General features: G+C 41.1%; 1 protein-coding gene, 1 long non-coding RNA gene and 1 pseudogene across 6 annotated transcripts; 2 read left to right on the top strand and 1 right to left on the bottom strand.

The window, feature by feature from the left end:
* The first annotated feature begins 3,001 nt into the window (after nt 1-3,001).
* Nucleotides 3,002-4,872, top strand: LOC129147720 (uncharacterized). The gene is made up of 3 exons (XR_008554988.1): nt 3,002-3,177; nt 3,569-3,728; nt 4,472-4,872. It is a non-coding gene; the product is annotated as an uncharacterized LOC129147720 (long non-coding RNA).
* Nucleotides 4,873-4,989: 117 nt separating this feature from the next.
* Nucleotides 4,990-5,099, bottom strand: LOC114231844 (small nucleolar RNA SNORA2/SNORA34 family; annotated as a pseudogene).
* Nucleotides 5,100-12,786: 7,687 nt separating this feature from the next.
* Nucleotides 12,787-26,288, top strand: CCNL1 (cyclin L1). Of its 5 annotated transcripts, none has more exons than XM_054713666.1 (11): nt 12,787-13,169; nt 13,458-13,532; nt 14,034-14,143; nt 19,759-19,879; nt 20,968-21,032; nt 22,725-22,824; nt 22,918-23,022; nt 23,117-23,258; nt 23,493-23,604; nt 23,714-23,812; nt 26,120-26,288. In XM_054713666.1, the coding sequence occupies exons 1-11, from the start codon at nt 12,858-12,860 to the stop codon at nt 26,130-26,132; spliced, it is 1,254 nt and encodes a 417-aa protein (XP_054569641.1). In that variant the 5' UTR covers nt 12,787-12,857; the 3' UTR covers nt 26,133-26,288. The 5 variants fall into 5 exon arrangements, 4 of the variants coding, with proteins under 4 accessions (XP_054569641.1, XP_008140449.2, XP_054569640.1 ...); XM_008142227.3 differs by lacking the exon at nt 26,120-26,288 and adding an exon at nt 24,303-25,115; XM_054713665.1 differs by lacking the exons at nt 23,714-23,812; nt 26,120-26,288 and adding an exon at nt 24,303-25,115.
* Nucleotides 26,289-26,603: the final 315 nt, after the last annotated feature.

The following is a 26,603-nucleotide window of genomic DNA, read 5'->3' as shown; positions in this document are numbered from 1 at the left end:
GTCCCTGGTGGGGAGCATGCAGGAGGCAGCCGATCAGTGATTCTCCTCATTGATGTTTCTAACTCTCTCTCCCTCTCCCTCCCTCTCTGGAAGCAATAAAAATATATTTTTAAAATTAGACATTAATTCCTTATTACTAGACATGTTCACTCAGAGACCGGGGAATTGGAAATAGCAGCAGAAACTCTGCCTTCTTGGAGGTTTATATTAGGTTAGTGACTCTCTGTGCTTTATCTTCCCAAAGTGTAGCGAGAATAACATCCACTGGTGGAACTGAGAACAGGTGCCACCACATTGAGAAGCATACGGGGTGGCTATATAGCTTGGAAACACTGATATTTTATTATTTCACAGATAGAATCCCTGAATTACTTCTTCTGGGGCAGCTAGAGCTCCAGGTTTATTCCATGAAAAACCAAAATCATCTAAGGAAATGCCTCCCAGAGGCACATGCAGGGACTGATTGGAAATGATGTGTTTCTTACGTTTTATAGAATCTGCAGCTGTTATTTCTTTTTTTTAAATATATTTTATTGATTTTTTTTACAGAGAGGAAGAGAGAGGGACAGAGAGTTAGAAACATCGATGAGAGAGAAACATCGATCAGCTGCCTCCTGCTCACCCCCTACTGGGGATGTGCCCTTGACCGGAATTGAACCTGGGACCCTTGAGTCCGCAGGCCAATGCTCTATCCACTGAGCCAAACTGGTCAGGGCTGTTATTTCTAATTGAGTTTTGCATCTTTTAGAGTTTATACAGATTATTTATTTATTTATTTATTTATTTATTTTGGTTTCTGATTCTAAACAGCTTGCCACACACTCTCTTCTACCTCTATCTCTTCTTCACCATTCACACACACACACACACACACACACACTCACACACTCACACACTTTCACTGAGCACCTATGAAAACAGAAGACAGCTTTTACTTGAGGAAATTTTATATCCATCTATATCAGTGATGACGAACCTATGACACGCGTGTTAGCACTGACACGCATAGCCATTTCTGATGACACGCGGCCGCATGCTGAGGATGAAACATTTGCTGCTCCTAAGGATGAAACATTTGCGACTAGAGTCTTGGAATAAGTTTTTTCTTCAAAGTGACAGACTACCCGAGTTATGCTCAGTTTTTTGGCGAAGTTTGACACACCAAGCTCAAAAGGTTGCCCATCACTGATCTATATGAACTCCACCCATCCCCAAAAAACCTTAAGACACTAAAATAACCATTATGAAAGTAAACTTTTAAAATTATCCTATTCTATTTCCTTTTATGGTCATTTTTGGGAGAGATTTAAAGAAAAGGAAGTTTCAAAGGGGGGTTCAATTATCAAGAAAATAGCCGAAACAGGTTTGGCTCAGTGGATAGAGCATTGGCCTGCGGACTCAAGGGTCCCAGGTTCGATTCCGGTCAAGGGCATGTACCTAGGTTGCGGGCACATCCCCAGTAGGGGGTGTGCAAGAGGCAGCTGATCGATGTTTCTAACTCTCTATCTCTCTCTCTCTTCCTCTCTGTAAAAAATCAATAAAATAAAAAAAAATGAAAATAGAAAGTTAAAGAAACAGAGAAAACAAGAGGAGAACTCTGGACGGGAACCAAAATCATGGAAATGGGGGTGAGGGTGGGGGAGTGAGGAAGGCGAGAAAGGAGGCAATACCTGTCCAGGCCCAGCCTGTTCCAAAGACAGCCTTAGGCAGCTGGTGGGAGCACTGCGTGGTGAAAGCAGTGGCCTGAATTCCAGCCCTCTTGGGCAAGTCCCAGCAACCTTTGGGCCTATTTCATTATCTGTCAAATGTAAACAAAACCTTAGCCCTTGGTAAGTTTAATTCTTATTTTATTTCTCATACACCTTGATTTCCATTTGGGCCTTAAATAACTATAAAAACAATCACTCTTCTAAGCTCTTAAAGTGCTTTCAACATGTAGCCTTTCAAGATGCCACTCCCAGGTAATTCAAACGAAAACTACATTTAAACTAAATTAAAATTACATGAATACCCTCACGTCAGAGTAGATATTGCTTATTTCTGTCTCCATATACAAAAGCTGCCATTTTATGGATGCCATCCTTCCAATTACACGCTAAGAGAACACATAACAACAAACAAAAGCTCCCAGGTAACACCGAGTAATGGCGTATTTTGCAGTGTACTTTTTTTAAAAAACATGTTTTATTGCTTTCAGAGAGCAAGGGAGAGGGGGAGAATGAGAGAAACTTTAAGGAGAATCATCCATGGACTGCCTCAGCATGTCCCCCACCAGGGATGGCACCCCCGCTGGGGACCAAGCCTGTAACCCAGGCTTGTGCCCTGACGGGGAATGGAATGGTGACCTCCTGGTTCACAGGTCAATGCTCAACCACCAAGCCACAGGGCTGGGCTGCAATGTACTTGTTTTTTCTGTGTGTGTTTTTTTTAATTGACTTCAGAGAAGGAGAGAGAGGGAGAGGGGGAGAGAGAGAGAGAGAAACATCAGTGATGAGAATCATTGATCTACTGCCTCCTGCACGCCCCCTACAGGGGACTGAACCCAAGACCCAGGTGGGTGCCCTCCTGGTCAATGCTCAACCACTGCGCCACACCGGCCGGGCGGCAATGTACTTTAAACAGAACTCCCAGCTTGGAAGGAAATGAGCTAGGGCGAGGGCTGCCCTCCTCTTCACCCTTATTAGGAAACGGGCACAGTTCAAAGCCTTCTCTTGAACTGTTGGGAAATGACAAAAAGACCGGAAAGGACCGAGAAACCTCCCTATCCGGCCCGCCCCACGAGCCGCAGAGCCGGGCTCAGGGGGGGGGAGGACCCTGTTGTGACGTCACAAGAGGCCGGCGCCGCGGGGCAAAGGGCGTGGGCCAGCTACGTCACAGCGGACTGAGCGAGCCGGCAAGTTAGATCCGGCCGCTGGCGGAGGGAGCCGCTCGACCGCGGGCCCCCCCCCCCCCCGCACCCCGCACGGGAAGGGCTCACCGCGCGTGCGCAGGTGGCCTGATGGGCAGTTCTTCCGGCTTGTGAGCGGCCTTCCCGGCAGCCCCTGCGGCCTGAGAGGCCTGAGGCTTCCTAGAAATGACGGGGGACCGGCCTCCTCCCTCTGGGCCGTTGCGAAATCCTTTCGCCCTCTGGCAGCCCGGCCAGACCTGGCACGAGCTCCGTGGCAGGGCCGAGCGCAGGTGCCCCCGTGAGGCTTGCGGGGGGGGGGGGGGGCGGCCGCGCCTGGGTGTGGGCACCGGGTGGAAAGGGGAAAAGGACTCCCAACTGAGCAGCCCCCTGGGGTCCTTCTCCCCACGCTGCACCCTCCCGGGAAGCCCGCCCCGAAGGCTCCCTTTCGGCCTGTGGGGACTGATGGACCGCCAGGGTCCCTGTGTAAATGTTGCAGATGTCCTGATACCTGTGTCGTGAAATCACATCGAGCAAGCAGGGTGTTCGTGAGGTGGCTTAGTGAGAAGGAGCGGGGCCAGCCAAAGGCAAATGACAGCTTTGGAGACGAGCGAGTGTGAGAAGGGAGCGTCTCCAGCTTCTGTTTTCCCCGCAGCCACTTTACTTCTCCCTGAATTTGCTCAGCCCCAGGGAGAGACCAGGCTGGGGTGTCAGTGTCCACAGAGCAAAAGAAATCACATGATTCACCAACAACAACGCCTAACACAGCTCGCCTCCAGATCCAAGCTTTTACGTTTGAAGTAGCGGGTCGTCCCGCTGGGACTCGAGGAATGAATGGAAACTAGTGAGTGAACATGTGTTAAGAGGATTCTTACTTTCTGTTCTGAAAACTAGGGGTACACTAGGCCAGGGGGTCCTCAAACTTTTTAAACAGGGGGCCAGTTCACTGTCCCTCAGACGGTTGGAGGGCCGGACTATAGTTTAAAAAAACAACAACTATGAACAAATTCCTATGCACACTGCACATAACTTATTTTGAAGTAAAAAAACAAAACGGCAAAAACACCCGCATGCGGCCCGCGGGCCGTAGTTTGAGGACGCCTGCACTAGGCATTCTTAAATCTAAAGACAAACCAGTAATTCAGTCGACATCTCACGCTGATGCCTACTTCTCACGGGAGGGAGTAGCTGGGTTGTTTGCAAGGCTCCGGTGATCCATAGGAAAACACTGTACGCAGGAAAGGCAGGCTGTGTCAGCTGCAGATAGCTTACTCTCGGGAGGTAGGAGTTCGATTCCTCTGAAATGTATTTGTGACTAGAAACACATTGTACTGTGATAGGCCCAAGGTGTGGCAGATGAGCCATATCCGGGTGTGTGGTGTGTAGGTGTCATGGTCGCTGGGAGGACACCTTTTCCTTGAGGCAAAAGTAGACTGGGTCTCAGAGAGTTTAATGTCCCCAATGGACATGATTTTAGTCCATCCAAGTAACATGTCCTCTAAAGCACCCTCTGGTGGGGCTGGAGACAGTGTGTGCTTTCAGTTACAGAGTGAGATGAGTCTCATGGATTGTTTTCACTGATAACAGATGTTACACCCGTCCCAACAAATGCTGCGCCTGTCCTGTGAACCGGTATTGCAACAGAGCCTGGGGTGCTGCCATGGAAGGAATACCGACTGGGCATCAGAAAACTAGTTCTAGCCCTGGCTGGTCTGGCTCAGTGGATAGAGCTTTGGCCTGTGCACTGAAGGGTCCGGAGTTCCATTCCGGTCAAGGGTACATGCCCAGGTTCAGGCTCGACCCCCCAGTAGGGGGCGTATGGGAGGTAGTCAATCAATGATTGTCTCTCATCGTTGATGTTTCAATCTCTCCCCCTCTCCCTTCCTCTCTCTGAAACAAATAAAAAAATAAAGAAAAATAGTTCTAAAATCTTCGTCAAGTCACTTTATATCTCTGAACGTTCCTTTCCTCACAATGTGGTTTTTGCGACTCTCCTGGGTTCTGTGGTATTTTCCCCCTTTCTTTTAGCATTTCATGGACTCTGTTTAGCATTTGGTATACTCTGTTCAGTCTTCATCACTTTAGTCTTTTTTTCCCCTATCCTCAGATGTTTCTTTCTAATGAGTTGACCATTACATTTCCGAAGTTCTAAAATGGCCAACAGATCACAGAAAGACATTTCTTTAGGCTCCTAGCAGTTTGGTCTTAACACCAAGCATAAGTGTTTACTGGGTACGCACTAGAGGTTTGTGGGAATAATTCTATCGCTACAGGTTTTCATTATGGACAGTTCTTCTTCTTTGAAATAATGTGGGTAAGATCTGTTATTAAGAATGCTATTTATTGTGAAAGAATCATTCCACGGACTGTTTATTAATTACAAAGGTGTAAAGGGACCTTTTTAATGGATAAATCTAGTGGGCCCCACAGTAACCAAATGACCAAAATTAACCAAAAAATTGGACATTGTGTGCCCCTTGATGTGAAGCTTGAAGAAGGATACAACATCATTCCTGGGAAAATGTTTAACCTGAATCTCATCATAAAGACACAATTAGACAAATCCAAATTGAGGGACATGCTGCAAAAGAGTTGGCCAGAAATCATGAAAAGCATCATAAAAGACAAAAACCCTAGGGAATTGTTCTTGGGCAGTGGTTGGCAAACTGCGGCTCTCGAGCCACATGTGGCTCTTTGGCCCCTTGAGTTTTTAGCAAAGGCCAGCTTAGGAGTACCCTAATTAAGTAAATAACAATGTACCTACCTATATAGTTTAAGTTTAAAAAATTTGGCTCTCAAAAGCAATTTCAATCGTTGTACTGTTGATATTTGGCTCTGTTGACTAATGAGTTTGCCGACCACTGTTCTAGGGTAAAGAGACATGATAACTCTTTGCAGAGGACTTGATGAGAGGCTCTTCTATTTTTTTTTAATTGAGAATTCTTTTTTAAAAAATAAAGATGTTTATTGATTTCAGAGAGGTAGGGAAAGAGAGATAGAAACATCAATGATGAGAGTCATTGATAGGCTGCCTCCTGCACGCCCCCCACTGGGGATCGAGCCCACAACCTGGGCATGTGCCCTTGACGAGAATCAAAACCAGGATCCTTCAGTCTGCAGGCCAAGGCTCTGTCCACTGAGCCCAACCAGCTAGGGCGAGGCTCCTCTGTTTTTGTTTTATAATGTGCACACTGGCTAAATGTGATCCTCAGGTTCCCAGTTACTTCCTGTTCCTGCTGAGAAAACTAATTGTGTAGGACGCTTCAGAAAAGCTGGTTCTTATTATTCCTAAAAGCTTCTGCACTGAAAATCTGCTTGCATTGAATTTTTATTGTAAATAGAAAAGAGTACTAAACAGGGTCAGCTACTTCATTACTCAAAATTAACTTTCAATCCTTAAAAGGAAGATGGAATAATTTTCTAAAATGTTATTTTCAGGAGCCTGCTTGGTCCTTTCTACCTTTAATTGCCTAGCCCCAATCAGAGCAAAACCATAACAAAAATGAAACCACTAGAAAAGCTTGAGGAAGTTAATGTTCTTAATATTAGAGCTTCTTGTTGGGGTAATCACTACTTTACACCCTCCAGAGCTCCTGGGAGCTGGGAGCCCCCCAGAAATGAGGGCCTGTTTCTCAGCCCTTCATATTCTAGCTCTGCCTCCTTCTGCAGCCACACACACACACACACACACACACACACACACACACACACGCGCGCGCGCGCACACACAATATTCTATCACTCCGTAATATTCCTTGTGTAAGTCTTTTAGTTGAGTTTAAGAGTAAATGAATAAAAAGGAAGTTATTTGTTTATGAAACTGAAAATCCCAGGGATGGAATATAGGATATGGCTGCATGCAGGGCCATAAATGACGTCACTGGGTTGGGTTTCTATCTCTGTTCTGCTTTTCTTCTCTGCTGGCTCCATTCTCAAACTGGTCCTCTTCTCCATGCAGTCTGTAACTCTGAGCTTACATCCTCCTCTCAGCAATCCCAGCAGGAATAATTACTTCTCTCCCCAGCCCTGGCCAAGGTTCCAGCAAAAGTCCTGGACTTGTTTGCCATTCTGAACTAATCACTGAGAGGAAGTGAAGGGGCTGGGCGATGCTGATTAGTTCCTGAGCTGGGGAAAGGTCAGCCCCACCCAAACCACCTACACTAAGGACAGAGAAGTTATGGGTCCCCAAGGGAAAACAGAAGGGCGAATGAATATTGGGATAAAACAACAGATGTCCCCTATATTTCTCAATACCCCTAGCAACCTCATACCTCCCCCCTGGCTCCTGTTTCTCCTGCCTAAGATGCTCTTCCACATTTATTCCTCTGACAAATGCCCATGCAGTCTTTAAAAGCCAGATCACATATCACCTCCTTTTTTTTTTTGCCACATTGTTTGCTTGTTTACAAAATTAACCCATCCGAAGAACCATTTCTGTACCTTGAACCTACTTATATTATCAGACTGAATTGGGAAAATTAAAAAAAAAATTAATTGCAATTATAGTTACACACACACACACACACACACACACACACACACACACACATTATTTAAAAAAAAAATTCAAAGAGATGCCTGACCAGTGAGGTCAAAGTTTGATTCCCTGTCAAGTCACATGCCTGGGTTTCGGCTCAGTCCCCAGTGTGAGGCATGCAGGAGACAGCTGATCAATGATTCTGTCTCATCATTGATGTTTCTATCTCTCCCTCTCTTTTCCTCTCTGAAATCAATAAAAAAAAAAAAATATTCTTTTTAAAAAAATTCAAAGAGTAATACCACTCAAAGGGTGGCCCACAGACTGGCACCCAACTTTGTTATGAGTCCTCAGTGAGGTAAGTACGGAGATTGAGAGTAAATATCTAGAAGCTGTTATGACAATCTGACACAGTAACTGTATGGCCGCTGGATCTAATAATAAGCATTTCAGGCCTGCATTTGCAATATATTTAAAATTTTTATTTTAGTGACAATTCATCTTTATTGGATTATATAGAAGTACCATTCCGCACTGTGTTGGATATATATAGCGTGCTCCCTTTTATATGAAATTAACAATATGTATATATTATATAGAGAAATGTATGTATCTGGAAGGAGAGACATCATGCTGTTACCTTGGGGAAGGTACTTAGATAATTTTGGTGAAAGATTGGGGGTACAAATAGATAGGAATGGGGCCTTTACCTTTTACTTTGTGTAGTTCTCTATTGCTAAGCTTCTCAATTTCTTGGTCCATGTCAGTAGTTGGTCAACTTCTGACATTAAATATTATAGGGTGAATCCATTCAAGGACTGGCTTGGCTGGATCATTTGCCATTAGCAAATATTGTGTATCTACTATTTGCAGTGTCCTCTTAGGACTTTAGTGTCCTTGTATGAAAAAGAAGAGGAGAGATATTAACTTTAAGCTAGCTCCCAAAGCAAACCTGGGGTTTTGTTGGTTTTATAATTTAGCTTATTAAATTGGCACTGCCTTAACTCTTAGTCACACATGCCTGATTTCTGGACACACCTCCAAAAACCGTCCCAGAGCCTATGTCCACATTCAGACACAAAACTACTTCACTGTATTGCTTTTGGTGAACTCCCATTCCCCCGCAACTCTCTAGTTATAGCAACTCCAGCCGGCCTCCTGTTCTGCAGCCCGTGCCGGTATAGAACAGACGTGGGCTATTTACCCAGCCCACCGTGAGGACAGGGATTTGAGCAGAAGTGGGAACATGGCTGCTCTGTTACAACTGCTGCAAAGAGAACAGGATGCTGGGGACCTGCAGCTCTCTATTAGGGAGAGAGGGCTGTGTGGTAGGATGAGGGTGAAATGGGCCCCTGGACGGAAAGGAAAAGGCAAGACCAGGCTGCCAAGCAAGGCATGAGGAGAAAAACATACAACTCAGTGCAAAAGTTTTAAGTATCTACCATATAGTAGTGTCTACCAGGTTCTGTAGAGAATACAAAATAAACCCCAAAATGGCACTGTTTTAAAAAATCAAGACACACACCATGAAGTGGTCAAACAACAATGCATAATAGTATGGAATCGTGTGTCAAAATGTATACTAGAGGTCATAAATACTTTGAGAGCACCCAAAGACAGAAAATTAATGAAAGCTAGATTGGGTGGGGAAGGCTTCTGGCAAAAGGTAGAACTTCATCTGGATCTTTAAAAAATGGTAGGATTTGATTGACAGGAGAAGAATGTTGCAGGCTTGAGAAACAGAATGAGGGAAAGTGTGAAATCAGGAAGCAAATGACATGTCAGTGAGGAGACAGGTCTGGCTGGTGTTGGTTCAGGCAGAGACATGAGGGGGAGGGAGGGAGATAAGGTGAGGTGATAATGCAATAAGGAAAGGAATGACAAGGTAAGTTGAGATTGTAGAAAGCCTCAACTTCCAAAAGGTGTCTGAGCGCTATCTTTTATCTCCAGAGTTTTTAATTTGAGGAAGTGGGGTAAAGAAACTGATATTTTGATAGTTACCAATTTCCCAGGATGAAGGAGGGATGGGAGAGAATGGCGGCAAGATCGTTTAGAAAACTGTCGTATGCCCTGGCCGGTATGGCTCAGTGGACAGAGAATCAGCCTGCGGACAAAAGGGTCCTGGGTTCGATTCCAGTCAAGGGCACATGCCCAGGTTTCGGGTTCAATCCGCCGTGGGGGGCGTGCAGGAGGCAGCAGATCCATGATTCTCTCTCATCATTGATGTTTCTATCTCTCTCTCCCTCTCCCTTTATTTCTGAAATCAATAAAAAAATATATTTTTAAAAAAGAAAGAAAACTGTTGTAGTGGTGCAGGCATGAAGTAATGGCAGATATGGCAGAACAGACCGAACAGGCAGATTCAAGAACAATCTCCTTAGAGGAAGGAACAATAGGACTAAGTAACCAAAATAGAATGAAGAAGAATTAGGAACCAAAGATGAGTTTAGGTTCAAGATGTCTGGATGACCAGAATTCAAAAGAATTTTAGACCCTCAAGGGGCCCAGTGAAACTTCAAGGAATGAAAACTGGTTGTTGAAAGTCTTAGAACCAGTTCTCGGCAGACCCAGCAGCACACTGCCCAGGCAAGTGCAGCCATGAGATTTTCTGAGCAGTATATGCCAAGAGTGAATTACACAGATGTCATTTTCAAAACGACTATTTCTAATGACGAGAGCAACTAGACCAGAAAGTGATAAAATAACCGCCACCGGACTAAGTGAAAATTAGTCATGCAACTATATGAATAGTTCACAAAAAAGTCAGATACTCTGATATCTGCTGTGAACAGACACTTGATTAGTAATTTCTCCGGTTTATATAAATTCTCCCTGATGACATTAACCAGGATGACTTACCCTTTTTCTGCTTTTTGCACTTACTGGTCACCTTGACGTTTGTTTTTATGTGTACCATCCTCTTTATTAAGGTGAAGATTTGCCCTTAGCCAAAATTACAGTATTGCGCTATTAAATTCTGGTGGTCTACTGATGAATAACTGATTGTTGAAGAAACTAATAAAATTATTCCAATTGTGAGTTTAGAATTAAAGAACCAGAAAGTTTAGATAATGGAAAACATGCTCCCCAGAGAGGCTAATGGAATGAGAACTGATTTAAGCATCAGGATGCCCTATAGCCGGTTTGGCTCGGTGATTAGAACATCGACCCTTGGACTGAAGGGTCCTGGGTTTGATTCCGGTCAAGGGCACCTACCTCGGTTGCAGGCTCCATTCCTGGCCCTGGTCTGGGTGCATGCAGGAGGCAACCAATCAATGTGCCTCTCTCTGTCTCTCCCCTTCCCTTCCATTCTTTCCAAAAATCAATGGAAAAGTATCCTTGGGTGAGAATTAACAACCACAAGCATCAGGAATATCATTGTTTGTCCCTTTACTATCTGAAGCCTGCAGGTCTTGAAAGAGAAACACAACTTTAGTTATCATCACTGATTTCCTTTTAGGCCTGGGTGAACTAAGGGCCTACTGGTAGGACGTCTGTTGAGAAAGAATACTAGTACACAAATTCTATTACAGACTTTCCATTTCATTTTTTTCTTCAAGTGACAAAAAAAATTCAATCATTTACCTTCCCAATGGAAGAGTTTCGCTTGCCTGAATTCATTTCTAGTACTATTTTTAGACAATTAAAACATATGCTTAGTTTTCCTCAATTCTGGACCCTTTATAACTCTGAATAGGTCTTAGTATTTCAGTATTTCTCTCCACCCCTCCTTTTTTTTTTTTTGTTTAATCCTCACCTGAGAATATTTTTTCCATTGATTTTTAGAGAAAGTGGAAGGGAACGAGGTTGGGAGGGAGGGATGGAGGAAGGGGAGATGAGACAGAGAGAGAGAGATGGGAGAGAGGGGGGGGGAGAGAGGGGGGGAAGAGAGAGAGAGAGAGGGGAGAGAGAGGGGGGGAGAGAGAGAGGAGAGAGAGAGAGAGAGAGAGAGAGAGAGAGAGACATCTATGGGAGAGACATTGGTTATTTCCTGCATGTGCCCTGACCCTGCGGGGGCTCAAGCCTGCAACCCAGGTACATACCCTTGATCTGAATCCACCCAGAACCCTTCAGTCCTCAGGCCGACACTCCAACCACTGAGCAACCCGCTAGGGCTCAGCCAGCTTCTTTTAAAAACTCCCCAGAAGGTACAACTGTGCAGCCAGGGTTCAGAACTACTGGTCAGTCTTTACTAAGTAGAGTTGACAATGCTTTTTCAAAAGTGAGTTTTTGAGTATATTTTGCCTTACTGACATCATTGCCAAAACCGAAGTGTATTCAAACTCCCTTCGCCCTACCGATCCAAGAGTCAGGGCTCTTTTCATAATTAAACGAAGTAAGCCTTAAAACCTAGCTATGTACCGAAAGGGAACGGGGCACCTCATCCCCGGACAACGTCTCAGAAGTTCCAGAGTGGGATAAAAAGATGAAGTGAACCAAGATCAACTCTAGACGAAGCAGTTTGGCTCAGGATCATTGTTGTGACTTCAAATTTTAAGAACTTTTTGGGAATTGCTAGCCAACATTAGAGAGGAAAAAAAAAATATGAGACTAACTTCTCCCACTCGATCTAATTGCACTAACCACCCAGGAAGACACAGGCTCTCCGGGCACAATCAGATTACCTCGGTAAAATTCTCATCCCCAGGCTATTTTTGGAAAGAAGGGATTTTCCAGATTACCGAGGGCTGGGCGCTGCTGCCCTGTGGGCCTGAGTTTCGCAACCCAGGCAGCGAAAGCAGCCGCCCTCCCGGTCATCAAGCCTTCACCCTGCACCCTGCACCCTACCACGCGCTCCTCCACGACCAATTTTTTGGGGAACCGATGCGGTTCAGATTCCTTGTCTCCTAAAAACGCCATAAAGCACTCCTCTCCTGATTCCTCGCGGGTCGTTTTAAATTGCAAGCGTGTCTGTCCCTACACATCTGGGTTAGCCCTCCCCTAGGGCTCCCCTGGCACACCGCGCCCCGCAAATGCTAACACTCGGGAGAGGGCGAGTGAAGGGAGCCCAGGGACGCAGGTTCCACACAAATTACCCAAATCGCGCAGAGGTTGTAACTGTTGCCAAGTCTCACTTGGGGGGAAGGTAAGCTTGTACAACGCCCGCATTGTTATCGCGGCTAAAAACACTACAGACAAGGCAGTCTGGACCTATTTTAGCTAAAAAGACCCTGGGGCCACCCTGACCACTTTGGGGGCCCCAGCAGACAGGCCACCCAGTTCACTCCAGGGTCCCACACCTCTGCCGCAGTTCCCGGATCGCGGGGGAGGAGGCGCCGCCGGCGGGGGCGGGGTGGGGGCGGGGCCTGGGGGGCGGGGACCTGGAGGGACTAGTTGGCTCGCACCGCTGGGCGTGGTGACGTCAGAGCGGAAGCGCACGCTGCGTAAAGCGGCTCGGAACGCGGCGGTCACGGGCACATCCGTCGCGCCGAGGACGCTGGTTAGTTTCGCTCCGGGTTCCGGCTGCGTCGGGCGTGCGTGCAGCTCGCGGAGACTATGGCGTCCGGGCCTCACCCGACAGCGACCGCCGCCGCCGCCGCCACCTCGTCGGCCGCCGCCCCCAGCGCGGGCGGCTCCAGCTCGGGGACCACGACCACGACCACGACGACCACGTCGGGAGGGATTCTGATCGGGGACCGCCTCTACTCGGAAGTTTCTCTCACCATCGACCACTCGCTGATCCCGGAGGAGCGGCTGTCGCCCACCCCGTCCATGCAGGATGGGCTCGACCTGTTCAGCGAGACGGACTTGCGCATCCTGGGCTGCGAGCTCATCCAAGCCGCCGGCATCCTCCTCCGGCTGCCGCAGGTCAGTGCTCGGGCCCGGGCCGCCGGGCGCGCCTCTCCCCCCGCCCCGCTACCCACTCCCTCGGTATCCCCTTCCCACCAGATGCCGGCAGGAGGGGCGGGGAATGGCCGTCTCGGGCCTCTTCTCGTCGGGTCCCAGCCGGAGCCGGGGCGGGTGGGCGGGGAGGCGAGGCTCCCCCGGTGCTCGCGGTGGGGAGGGACGGGGAGCGAGCGGCGGCACAAAATGGCGGCGGCGCCTGGTGCGGGCCCGCCTGACCCTCGCGCTTCCGCTCTTCTCTCTTGTCTGCAGGTGGCGATGGCAACGGGGCAGGTGTTGTTCCATCGATTCTTCTACTCCAAGTCTTTCGTCAAGCACAGTTTCGAGGTAAGGACGGCGGGGGCGAGTGAAAAAGGATTTCTCCGTCCGGAAATGGGGGCGCGGGGGCGGGGGAGGAGGGGGGTCAGTGTTAGCAGCTAGCTTTCCCAGAAAGAAAGTGGTTCCTTTAAGCCTTTGTACCTAGTTCTCACTCCGCAGGAAGTAGTAGGGACTTTTGGAATATGTTCTAGGTCCTAGAATCCAGGAAATGGATCTAATCAATAATTAGAATTTTCAGCCGAATTCGAAAGTCCTATGAGACTGGGCTTGACTCTGGATTCAGAATGGAGGAATTAAGCAATTAAAATAAATCACAGTATTAACGTGGCCCCCGAAGCTTATGGCTTGGAAATGTCATCTTAATTTTATTTCACCAGAGGTTGTCCTAATTGTGTCCTCCTAAAGTTTTTTCCTCAAAATAAGTTCGTTAGATTTTGGGAGGAGCACTTTTTCCTAACTGCAGGAGATAGAGCCATCATCTAACAGCGTTTTATTGGATTATTCTTTCAGATTGTTGCCATGGCTTGTATTAATCTTGCATCAAAAATCGAAGAAGCACCTAGAAGAATAAGAGATGTGATTAATGTATTTCACCACCTACGCCAGTTAAGAGGAAAAAGGTAAGATTGGCATTATTGAGCACAACATCTCTTGCTGCTACTGTACTGTGCACACCAATCATCAAATCAAAACATTCTTTCCTCTCAAGTTAAAACCCACGCACAGGAAAACTTATTTAGGTGTTGAAATTCACATAGGAGCACACTGATACTTAACCAAAAAAAACCCCCACAATTAACCAGCTATCTAAAGTTTGTAGAGGCAGTTGCATTTATGGACAATCCTAACAGTGCTGTGAAGCAGTCCTGTGGCTTAAGATTAAACAAGAAAGGGAATTCGTTTGGCTCAAGTGTGAGTGTATTCTGTAAGTTGTTTCTCCTCATCCCTCTCTGGAAGACTGAAGGCTGGAAGTTTAAACTGCAGTTCAAGTTAATAACGTGGCACAGTTTTGTGTAGATTGTTTCTCTACTCGGAAGTCCCAGTTAACACTTGATCAATTGAGGTTGGCTTTTGTTAGAGTACTTCAACATTGAACTACGATATACCGGATCTGAAAGGACTGCAGGATGATAAAGTTTGAAGTCAAAGGGATTAAACAGGTATTTTGTCTTGGTCAGATAAGTCCCAGTGAGTGGGTTAGAAAAATAACTCTTGATTGATTGGGTTATATTTAGATAAGGCCCATTTAATTTCCTTTGTAAGAAAATAGAGACCAAAAGAGTGCCTTATAGTTGTTGTGGCTACATCATAACACTGTATGTGGACTTACATGTTCATATGAGGCAGTACCAAAAATGTTGGTTGCAGCACTTCAGGTGACTTCTAGTACATGCTGCAGAAGGAGATAGCTGGAATAGATTAGGTCTTTTCACTTTTTAAGAAATTGTGATGTTAGATAAACTTGTATGGAGTTTGAAAGGAAGTTATAAAAGGATTTTAAGTTGTTTTGGGGATTGGGTGTTGGTTAGTGCCAATTACGTAGCCTATCTGAGTGTTTCTTAATCAGCTGAATCTGTAGGTTGGCATAATAGAACTATTCAGAGACAAGCAAATAGAAAAGTAACCTTAAAGCGATTAGTTAAAAAGTCTGAAACATTGCTCTTCAGATAGTTTTCACAACATTTTTTTTTTTCCAGTTTTCTTACATTTTTTTTTCTGCCATCTTTCTTCATTCACCCTAACCATATTCAGGGATAGACTAATTTTTTATTTCATTTTAAAATGTCTTTTAGCTTCTTGGTGAGGAATTCCTGGAAATTGGGGAAGATTTCAATTTGGTATTTAGTATGGTCTGAGCTAAAATTTACATTTAGATACCTCGCTGATTCTTCAGGGTGATTAAAACACAATAACTCTAGTAAAAAGGCTCTTCAGTGAAAGGATTCTGTGCTGGCTTAAAGGAAATAGCTTTCTATTCTTTGAACCATTGAGCCAACTCTTATCACTTAATAATGATTATCTACTTTGAAATTTTTCTGTGAGCCTTAGAGCATTCTTCCTCCATCTCAGAGAGTAGTTCTTAACCATAAAAATCTTGGAATGTAAAACATTTCACCTGACTTGTGTCTGTAACTGGTTTTTTTGGGGGGTCATTACGGAGAGACTGATTTTTGTCTCGATCTTAGAAGTGACTATAGCATGAAATTTAAAAGGAGTTAATTGCATGGAAGCCTTTTTTTTTTTTTTAAGCAGGATGTAAAAGTTTCTATGCATATTACAAGTTTACTCAGACATGTAACTTGTATATGTTATTAACTTCAACTCTTTTTTCCCTTGCAACCGACTATACAGCGACCAGCTACATTTACCAAAGCCTGGGTGATGTGGAGTGGTACATAGCGATGAAGCTGTCGTCATGGCAACAGTGAGTGAAGTATGGAAAATCCCCAAGGAGAAGCCAGTGCTCTGAGAATAGGTCACTGGAATCGGGGACTAACAGGTTGGCCACTGCTGAACCATTTAGAAAAACTCCTGTTTCTTGTTATAAGCTTTAATCTTTGCTGTCCAAGTTATAATTGTAGCTTACTTAATATTTTCTTTTCATAGATTATTGTCATTAGAAAGTATTATCAGTATTATATTTAGTTGGTAAAATAATGTCAGTTTATTTTAATGTTAATTTATTTTAATGAAGTTTATGAAAGCTTTATTGTAGTGTGAGCTAGAAAATTACAAAGGAGGAATCATTTTTGTAGCCTTTAGATCATTGTTTTTCAGTCCTGGCTACACGTTAGGATTACCAGGTGAACTTTTAGAAAGTACCAATGCCCAAGCCACATTCTGTATTATTTGACTGTTTTCCCCCTTTGACTTTTTTGGTAGTTTGGTAATTGTCTTTTAAACTCAGAATAAATGGCTGAATTTAATAGTTTCCAATTATAATTTGCTTTTGGGGTGGAACATATTCACAGCAAATAGGGTTTTCTGTGGTTTCAAGGAAAGGCTCAATAAACGTGTAATTTACAACTTGCAAAGATAAGGCTTGTTTGTCTAAAAGAAGACATCTTCAGACTGGTGCAACCACTCTCATTGGTACATATGGTGTGGTATTTTCAACATGTATATAGATTATGGATGAAAGTTGGAAGGGTCCTAAGTCCAGCCTCCATTCACAGTTTTATGTTATGGCTCTTATGGTGGTCTTCATTTTGTTTTTAAACACTGCTAAAAAAAGAATGTTCCTTTGAAGTAGTATTGCAGATTTCTGTGTATTGAGCAGGAGTCTCACTCTTTGTAAACTATAGTATAGTTCTTTGAAGAACTAGTTTTCATACTACATGAGTGAAACTTAACCATGTTTGCATCTCCTGATCCTAATTTCTTTTTTTTCAAGGTGTATGCTAATAGAAATATAGCTGTCCTAAGAGGGCAGATAATAAACTTCCAATGACCAAAGCCCAAGATTTCCTACTAAGACTAAAATTTGAAAATTGTTCTTTTTATATAAATCAATTTGAAAAGTATGACAAACTTTTAAAGCTGGGAAGGTAGTGTTAGATTTGGTTGTTAGATGACAACAAAATTTTTTTTTCCTCTCTTAATAGATCATTTCTTTTTTAAGAGATATTTTAAAATGCCACCTCTTCAAACTTTTATCAGAAAGGAGATTTAACATAATTGGAGAGGAAGACATTCTAGCAAACCTTAATAAAATTTAATGTGCTTGTTGCTACAGAAAGTACTAATTAATACTATGTTAATATAAGGAAACCACTTGCTTAGACAGTTTTCTTGAACCTTTTGTTTATCCGAACACGTTTCTTCTACAAAATATAAGTTTTAAATTACACATTTATTGAGCCTTCCTTGATTTGTGAGGTAATCCCAATTCTGCACAAAAATGAAGGTGTTAAATTATACACCCACTAAGTTAACTTTGAAAACTGTAGGTATTAGTAAGCCTAAGCAAAAAGTTGAGTATGTAGTTGAATTAATAGTGGATAATGGATTTGGTTTCCTTAATCATTTGATGTTATTGGAATGATCCTTTGAAGTAGTATTGCAGATTTCTGTGTATTGAGCAGGAAAATAGAGGGAAAGTAAAGATTGTGGCAGAGTAGATGAAAATAACAGGTGGTTTAAGCAGAATTGATAATTAAGCCTGATTTACCACCAGAGAGTAGCCATAATTGGAACAAGTGTTTAGCTGGTTAATTATAAGAAAAATGAATTTTAACAGAATTTGAAGGAAACCTTTAAAGCAAGCTTAGTAAGATGTATAAATGAATTTACTCAAAAGAAATGGGAAATGAGACAAAACTGCTTTTATATGGTTTCTAATGGTGCAGTTTTGCTGTCCCAATTGCAGTGGGTTAAGAGTTAAAGTTCTGGGTGCCCCTGTAACACTGAAGGTCTTTCTCCTAATGCCTGTTGAGGGAGACATTAGTCTGAGGTGGATTTAACTTCTAAATTTCCTGTCATGATGAAATCTGAAAAATAATAAACCTTAAGTTGTTTGAGATATGCTTTCATGTATACATTTACTGCTCTTGGGGTAAATTGATTTTTCCCCCCTCCAAAGAATAGTTAATTTGTAGCCTATTGTCCTAATAAAAATGGATTCATTGATACTATGTTAGAAATCGGCCCACTCTGCAATTGATGGCCTCATTCCTCATACCTTTTATATCTGTAATAGGAATTGAACTGAGTGAAGGCCATTTTCAGCATTGTTAATCTTAACAGCTATTTTCCATTTTGTCAGCTTGCCAGCTTTTGTCTTGTTTTATATAATTTGACTAAAAAAAATTGAAATAGCCTAGCAAGCATTCTAGTTGTCATCGTTTTAAATGTGAGAAAATAAGTGATTTCTACTCTGATAACGTCACTACAGGGGTAGTTAATGCAGCTTTTTTCACATTGTTATCTAATCTTCAAGTGGATGTATTTAAATTGGTTTTTGATTTTAAAGTGTTAGCTTACATCTTTCTGGATTTGCTGTGTGTGGTAAAGGAGTTGTGAGTTGGGGTAATATTCAGAGTTATTATTATTATCTTTTTAAAGTAGATGTTGTGTTCTGCCCAGGACAGAAACTCTTGAATCTTTTGGCTGATAATTGAGTATGGGGAAAATATTTAAATATCCTACATATATATGTATGTATCATATAATCAATATTTTAAATAATATCTTAACAAAAACATATTTTTTGTTGGTTCAGTCTAAAAATGTGTCAAACAAAGGACACTAGGACATTTTATGGGCTTATAAATGAAAAGTCCAAGACTTGACAAAAAAAAATTCTCAGTAAGAAGCTAATTTTGAACATAAGATTTAAATAAAAGTAAGAAACCGGTTTTTCATTTCAAGACTTAAATAAGATAGTCTTTTAATTGAATGTGCTGTTTCTAAAGCATCGAACCCCTGATTGATAGATAGCCTTCTGTATCATAACTTGGGAAGCTATCAAACTTTAATCTGGCACAGAGACCTTGAGTGTTGTCCTCGTTACCTCATTACGGTCTTGCCCTTCTCTTGCATTGCTAAATATACTGCCTAATAGCTACAACTCAACCAAATTTAGGCATGGTTTTTATTGATCACTTTGAATTTTTAGTCTGATTTAATTTTACAAACTATTTTGGTAATTAAACTAAATCTGTAGTTTCCAGATTATTTTCTTTAACAGAAATAGAGTCTTAGAACAGTTTGCTTCAACAAATTGCCCATTTTCAGGAGAAATCTGGATTAAGCTACCCAACATTTTTCCCTTAATTTTAATTTTGGCCATAAAGTAACCAAGAGTTGGTATTTTATAAAATGAGTAAAATCACTATAATCTTGCAAGGTCTTATAGTAAATATTTTCAGGAGCACATTCGTTTGTCATTGCAGAGTCTGGAGACTGATGGGATTTGTGATAAGCTGTCACTGACGTTAAGCAACATATATACCCAAAGTATCCATATGAAAGAACCAAGGATAAATACAAGAGAAGTAGAGTGAAGTATTTTCATTGCAGGGTTGAGTTAGTTTCTATAGGAATTTAGTCTAGAAAGTATATACTTAATTAGCATAACTTGGACAGCACAAGATTAATGCCTTAACTTGTTTGCAGGAGTTTAAAAAGCTGGTTTCTGTTGCCAATAGTTGGTTGGAAGGGAAAACGGAGATGCCACAAATAAAATTTTTTGGATGTGCAAAACAGTTTTGATTTTATTTCTTACAAACTATAGGACTCCAAGCCCCCTCATCCTTGATCAGAACTACATTAACACCAAAAATCAAGTTATCAAAGCAGAGAGGAGGGTGCTAAAGGAGTTGGGATTTTGTGTTCATGTCAAGCATCCCCATAAGGTGAGTTACAGAGTACAGAAATTATATTCGTAAGTATTAGGGTTTTCTTAAAACTTTGATTTTACATGAATATATGTTTATATTTGAGAGTTAACCTTGGTTTTTAAATGCGACCTTTTGGATTTTGAAATTTATCAGAAAAATGGGAGTAAAAAAGACAGATTCAAAACTTTACTATTGTGTAGGCATTGATAAATCCTTTTTGCCTCTATGGTTAACCCAGTTTTCCCTACCTAGAAATGGAGTTTATGAAATCACTCATTCCAAGGAATAAATTCTATATATATGTGTGTGTGGGTGTGTATATATGCACAAAAATGTCTGGCATGCTACCTGTTGTATAGTAAAATGTTCAGGCTGTGTTGGCTGCTTACTGTTACTGTTTCTGAATGTTCAAAGGTTTCTCTAGCAAGTCTTGGCTTGCATGTGACTGACATAAGTAACAGCAAAATAGTTACAAGAATGGGTACCCTAAAAGCAGAACTATCTGCAATAGGAACTTGTCTCTGCCATTAGCTGTGTGACCTTGGCAGATATCTCTGTTCTTAGATCTCATATCTCTAAAATTGAAATACAGTTCCTAAAATACCTCATCTGAACTGAGGTAAAGCTACTTATAGTGTGATAAACTTCACTATAGAAATATTCAGTGTTTGATTACTTACTATAATACCCACTCGGAGTATTACAATGTATCATGCCCATTGTATAACTTTTAAAACATAGTGTTTAGGGTTTGGGACACACAGAATTGTACCTTGGGAAATTAAATGCTATAATCTTGTTTGCAGGACATAGTGCCTGCCACTTAGTAGTCATGAAAAATTAGTATTGTTTTTTATTGAAATAACTCCCAATTTTTTTCCCCTGTACAGTCTTGAAACATTTTAAAACAATTTTTATGGAATCTAGTAGTGTAACAACCCACATTAATTTAGATAAATTTTAGATTGGTCTGTATTATTTAAGTAGTTTATAGAAGAATTAAAACTTGAATCTAACATTTCAGTTGCTTATATGCATTGAACTCTGTACTCTGAAAGAACCAACGATGTGCTAAACTGAGTTTTTTTCCCCTTGTCCTTCAGATCATTTTTATGTATTTACAAGTCTTAGAATGTGAACGTAATCAAACCCTGGTTCAAACTGCCTGGTAAGTTGTTTTGGTGTTTTTTTTTACATTTTTTTCCTAGTCAGGAAAACAGAAGCAGAAATAAAGTAAGTTTCATTTTTCCCTTTCCAAAATAATGAGATGAGTTTCTTTTGGTGCTTTTTGTTTTTTTTGTTTTTTAATCAAAAGGTAAATAATGCTTATTTCTGCTTCCTGTTTTCTTGGCTTGACTAATTATTTTTAATGGAGAACTCAATTTAACTTTGTTCTTTTTTCTACTCTTTAATTAAAGGGTAGTCCATGATGGTAAGTCATAGAACTCTGCCCTCTGCACTTCAGCCCATGACCTCAGGATGGCCTGATTGGCTGCCCTGCTCTCCAGCCAATCCAGTGCAAGCTCTCATCCGAGATTCACTGAAGTGGTCCATATCCATCTGGCAGCATCTTCTAGTTCTGTCGGGGTGTCAAAAGGATTTGTATATTTGCTTCTAGAAGTAACTATTCAACATGCCTATGTATTGAATGTATACCTGTAACTATCAAAATGAATAGTTCATTTTTGATAGATTGTTATCCGACCATTATGAATTAAGTGATTTTTTTTTTTGTTAGGAGTTTGACTAGATTTCAATTTTCAGTATGTATAGCATGAATTCTACCAAAGGAAGCTACAACTTGTAGCTTAAAGTGGGCACCATTTCCATTCTGGATGAATTTCTAGCTGCTGGGCTATTGCAGACAATAACAAAATTAAGTACTTGATTTTTCAAAGCACTTTATAACTTGGACTTTTGAGATACAGATATGTGATTTGGAGTGCTAGCTTATTTAAAGGTAAAGTAAAACAAGGATTTGTGGTCCAGACATCACTACTGTCTCAAAGACAATAGGTGTACAGGGCTTAATTTTTATGTTCTGGACTTATGACTGCCATGCTTCTTTTGAATTCAGTAAATATTAATAATGGAAAAGTCTCACTGCTTTTATAAAATGCATGACACTTTTAATTATGTTTTGTAAAACAGATTTTAGCAGTTACAGTAAGGATTTTTAAGAAACAACCTTGTAGTTTAACCTTTTAAACAATTTGTAAAATTTTTTCAATACTTCAGGAATGTTGTGGGGGGGGTTCACTACTTAAGAAATCAAGAGTTTATTAACTGAAGTAGTTAATTGCTTTTATTTGTACTTAGTCACAAAAAAGGTATATAAACAAGGCTGTTTTATATATTTATTGCTCTTCACTTGCCTGTTTAGATTTTCTGAAGTACTTAGTTTTCTTAATATAACTTGGTGAGTGCTTACCTTTTTACCCCTGTCACAGTACTTTGAATTTTTTGAAAGAACTTGATTGACACTGCTTTTTATTGTGGATAAAGGAGAGATGGTCAATAATTAATGGCTTGAAGTATTGTTGGAGTGGTTTATCATTTCTGAAGCTAGTTATTCAGAATTGACTTTTAGAGCATTGATTTTCATAAAAATATAGTTTAAAATTTTACATGTATGTTCTATTTGGAATAATAAGAATTACTTTAAAGGAATTTAGTCATAGGAAAGCTGAGAATTGTTCTAGTGTTAAATTCTTATCTCTCTGATTTTTGAGTTAAGAATTGTTATTTGCTAGAATATGAAGAATGAGAAGAAAAAAGAATAAAGTAGATTGAGTCTCCAATTTTATGTAAGCTTTAAAACTGGTTTATGTCCAGAGCTTATGATTAAAATTTTTTTCAGGAATTATATGAATGACAGTCTTCGAACCAATGTATTTGTTCGATTTCAACCAGAGACTATAGCATGTGCTTGCATCTACCTTGCAGCTAGAGCTCTTCAGGTAGGTTTAGATAGCCTGTTTTGTTCTATGGGATAAATTAGTCCTAATAAAAAACAACATTTTATCCTAAACCACACTCTTTTCCTGTTTTAGATTCCATTGCCAACTCGTCCCCATTGGTTTCTCCTTTTTGGTACTACTGAAGAGGAGATCCAGGATATCTGTGTAGAAACTCTTAGGCTTTATACCAGGAAAAAGGTAATTCTGTTTACTCGTGTTTGTGCTAATACTTTCTCAGTGGTAACACTCTAAACTGTGAAGGAGAGATACTAACTTCATTTTCCTCCAACAGCCAAACTATGAATTGCTGGAAAAAGAAGTAGAGAAAAGAAAAGTGGCCTTACAAGAAGCCAAATTAAAAGCAAAGGGATTGAATCCTGATGGAACTCCAGCCCTTTCAACCCTTGGTGGATTTTCTCCAGCCTCTAAACCATGTAAGATTTATTCAGAATTGAAATGAGGTGGGCACTGAAGGTGTGTGGTTGTTAGAATGTTTTAGCATTTAACATTTGCAAGGAAACGATATTAAGAAGCCATTACTATTTTCTCTTGACAGTTAACTAAAGACATACTTGAAAGCGTGATACTTGAATTATATGTACGAACAACTTTTGACCCTCTGTTAAATCCAGTAGTTAACATGTCTTTATTATGTTTGTTTGTTTAAGCATCACCAAGAGAAGTAAAGGCTGAAGAGAAGTCACCGATCTCCGTTAATGTGAAGATGGTCAAAAAAGAACCTGAAGACAGACAGCAGGCTTCCAAAAGCCCTTATAATGGGTGAGTATACTTGAGTTAGAACTGGCCCCAGGAATCTTATATGTGATTAATTTCTAACACACTAAGTACGTAACTAATATACTGGGTTTTTGTTTTGTGTTTTTTGAAGTGTAAGGAAAGACAGCAAGAGAAGTAGGAATAGCAGAAGTGCAAGTCGATCAAGGTCAAGAACACGATCACATTCTAGATCACATACTCCAAGAAGACAGTAAGTAAATAGTCTCTTAGAAAAACAATCTTATTTGGAGTGTTCAAAAAGTTACTCTATAAAAAAAGTTGAACAAATTAGGTGTGAAAAAATTTTCTGTCTGATTTCAGTTAGAAAATGGACTATTTCATTAATCACTTATTAGTCAATAAATCAACCGTAGCCAAAGAATCTTCTAATTAGCTTTATAATTAGATTGTGGCTCTTTTTCATGTATGGAAAATACTTAATAAAAAGCATAGCTATCTAGAACATCCTGTAAAACTTGCTAATTACTCTCCTTGGCATATAGACATTATTTACATTTGTTTAAGATTTGTCTAATACAGGCTCGAGGGAAGGTAGTGAGGGAGAGAAATTTAATAAAAGTCTTCAGTCTGGCCTGTTGTCAATACAGGCCTGATAGTTTTGTTTTGAACCTGTTAACACCACCAAGATAATACGTTTCCAGCAAAAATTGAATCTAAATCTCAACTTTTTATTATCTAAGTTACAATAATAGGCGGAGTCGATCTGGAACATACAGCTCGAGGTCAAGAAGCAGGTCCCGCAGTCACAGTGAAAGCCCAAGAAGACATCATAATCATGGTTCTCCTCACCTTAAGGCCAAGCATACCAGAGATGATTTAAAAAGTTCAAATAGACATGGTCATAAAAGGAAAAAGTCTCGTTCTCGATCTCAGAGCAAGTCTCGGGATCACTCAGATGCGGCCAAGAAACACAGGCATGAAAGGGGACATCATAGGGACAGGCGTGAAAGATCTCGCTCCTTTGAGAGGTCCCATAAAGGCAAGCACCATGGTGGCAGCCGCTCAGGACATGGCAGGCACAGGCGCTGACTTTCTTCGGTTGAGCCTGCATCAATTCCTGGTTTTACCTATCTGCAGTGTGATGTATGGACTCACAATCAAAACATTAAAAGCAAACTGATTAGGATTTGATTTCTTAAAGCCCTCTAGGTCTCTAGAAACACTGAGGACATTTTCTCTTGAAAAGAACTATGTTATTTTTTTTAATTTTCTTTTTTTTTTTTTTGCACATTAAAATGCTCTAGCAGTATCTAATTGAAAACCATGGTCAGGTTCAATTGTACTTACTATAGTTGTGTATTGTTTATTGCTATAAGAACTGGAGTGTGAATTCTGTAAAAATGTATCTTATTTTTATACAGATAAAATTGCAGACACTGTTCTATTTAAGTGGTTATTTGTTTAAATGATGGTGAATACTTTCTTAACACTGGTTTGTCTGCATGTGTAAAGATTTTTACAAGAAAATAAAATACAAATCTTGTTTTTCTAAACTGCTTCAAATATTTTATTAAATAAATTATTTAAATGAGCAAAATTTTATTAGTAAAATGGCTGTACTGATTTTCTGGCAAACCTATTCTTAGCTAGTTTGAGATTATACAATTCTTAAGTCTTCTTTGTATATATGGAAAAAGAAAATGGAGTGTAACATTAAATGATAAGTCAGTTTTAAGGACTATGTCTAAAGTGAACTGTCCTCATGATCAAACCCAAACTTTAAACATGACGGTGAGTCAGACCCAACTATTGAGCTTCAAAGTTTTTTTTTTTTAATTTATGTATTTAGTGATTTTTGTCTAGGCTAGGATAATTCAATAATGAGGTGAGGCCCTCAGAACCTGGTTGGCTGATAAAGTAAAATCTGGACACCAGGAAAATGAAGTTTTGAAAATGCCATTGTTGTGTATCCAAATGAATATTTTTCAAATTACTTACATTGAGAATTATTTTCCCAATACTTTGGAAGCGAATTTAGAGATTTTAAAAGGCTGTAATAAAATGTTGCAGTATTTTATAGTTGCACTAGAGGCCCCGTGCATGAGATTTGTGCACTGGGGGTGGGGTTCTCTCAGTCCGGTCTGTGCCCTCTTGCAGTTTGGGAGCCCTAGGCAGACATCCTTAGTGCTGCTGTGGAGGCGGGAGAGGCTCCTGCCACCACCACTGTGCTCTCCAGCCTTGAGCCAGATTCTGGGGAGTAGAGCTCCTCTTGTGGGAGTGTGCTGACCACCAGGGGGCAGCTCCTGCGTTGAGCGTCTGCCCCCTGGTGGTTAGTGCGTGTCATAGCGACCAGTAGTTCCACAGTTTGGTCGATTTGCACATTCCTCTAATTATATAGGATTAGGTTTTCCATTACATTTTTTTCACCCACCTTGGTTACTTGTCCACTATATATGGCTCCAAATGATTTGTTGCTGTTTCGGAAAAATCAAATACACCCACAAAGGGATGAAGACTTAATGCCATTAAGGATGTTTTCTTCTTTTTAAATAAATAGTTACAGCTTCTGAAGAAGATTCCAAAGGTTTTCAAACTTTTTCACCAGTGGCAGGCAGTAGAGCTGGAAAAAGTAGAAAGCTTCACAAAGCAGCTACATTGAAGGAAACAAGATTCCTTTGGATATAAAAATTGGGTATGCTACTCAAATACGTTCTGTTTCAAACTAAAAACTAATTCAGCCTAGCATGAATGAGTAATTTCTGAGAGGGTAAAGTGTGTTTTACATGTTCTAATAGTATTTCTGTAGAGCTTAAACTTAGACTGCCTCTAAATAGTGAACAATTTTTCCTTTACATGGCAGTCATTGAAGAAGGGCAAAGGCAAATGTCAACAAAGTTCCTATTTAAGAGATTAATCTTTTAAAATATATATATATATATATTGATTTCAGAGGAAGGGAGAGAGAGAAACATCAATGATGAGAGAGAATCATCGATCGGCTGCCTCCTGCACACCCCCCACTGGGGATCGAGCCTACAACC

Source organism: Eptesicus fuscus, chromosome 3 (genome assembly GCF_027574615.1).
Source record: "Eptesicus fuscus isolate TK198812 chromosome 3, DD_ASM_mEF_20220401, whole genome shotgun sequence".
In the NCBI taxonomy this organism is placed as follows: domain Eukaryota; kingdom Metazoa; phylum Chordata; class Mammalia; order Chiroptera; family Vespertilionidae; genus Eptesicus; species Eptesicus fuscus.
Note: the sequence above shows the minus strand (reverse complement) of the source record. Positions and strands in the feature narration are given on the sequence as shown.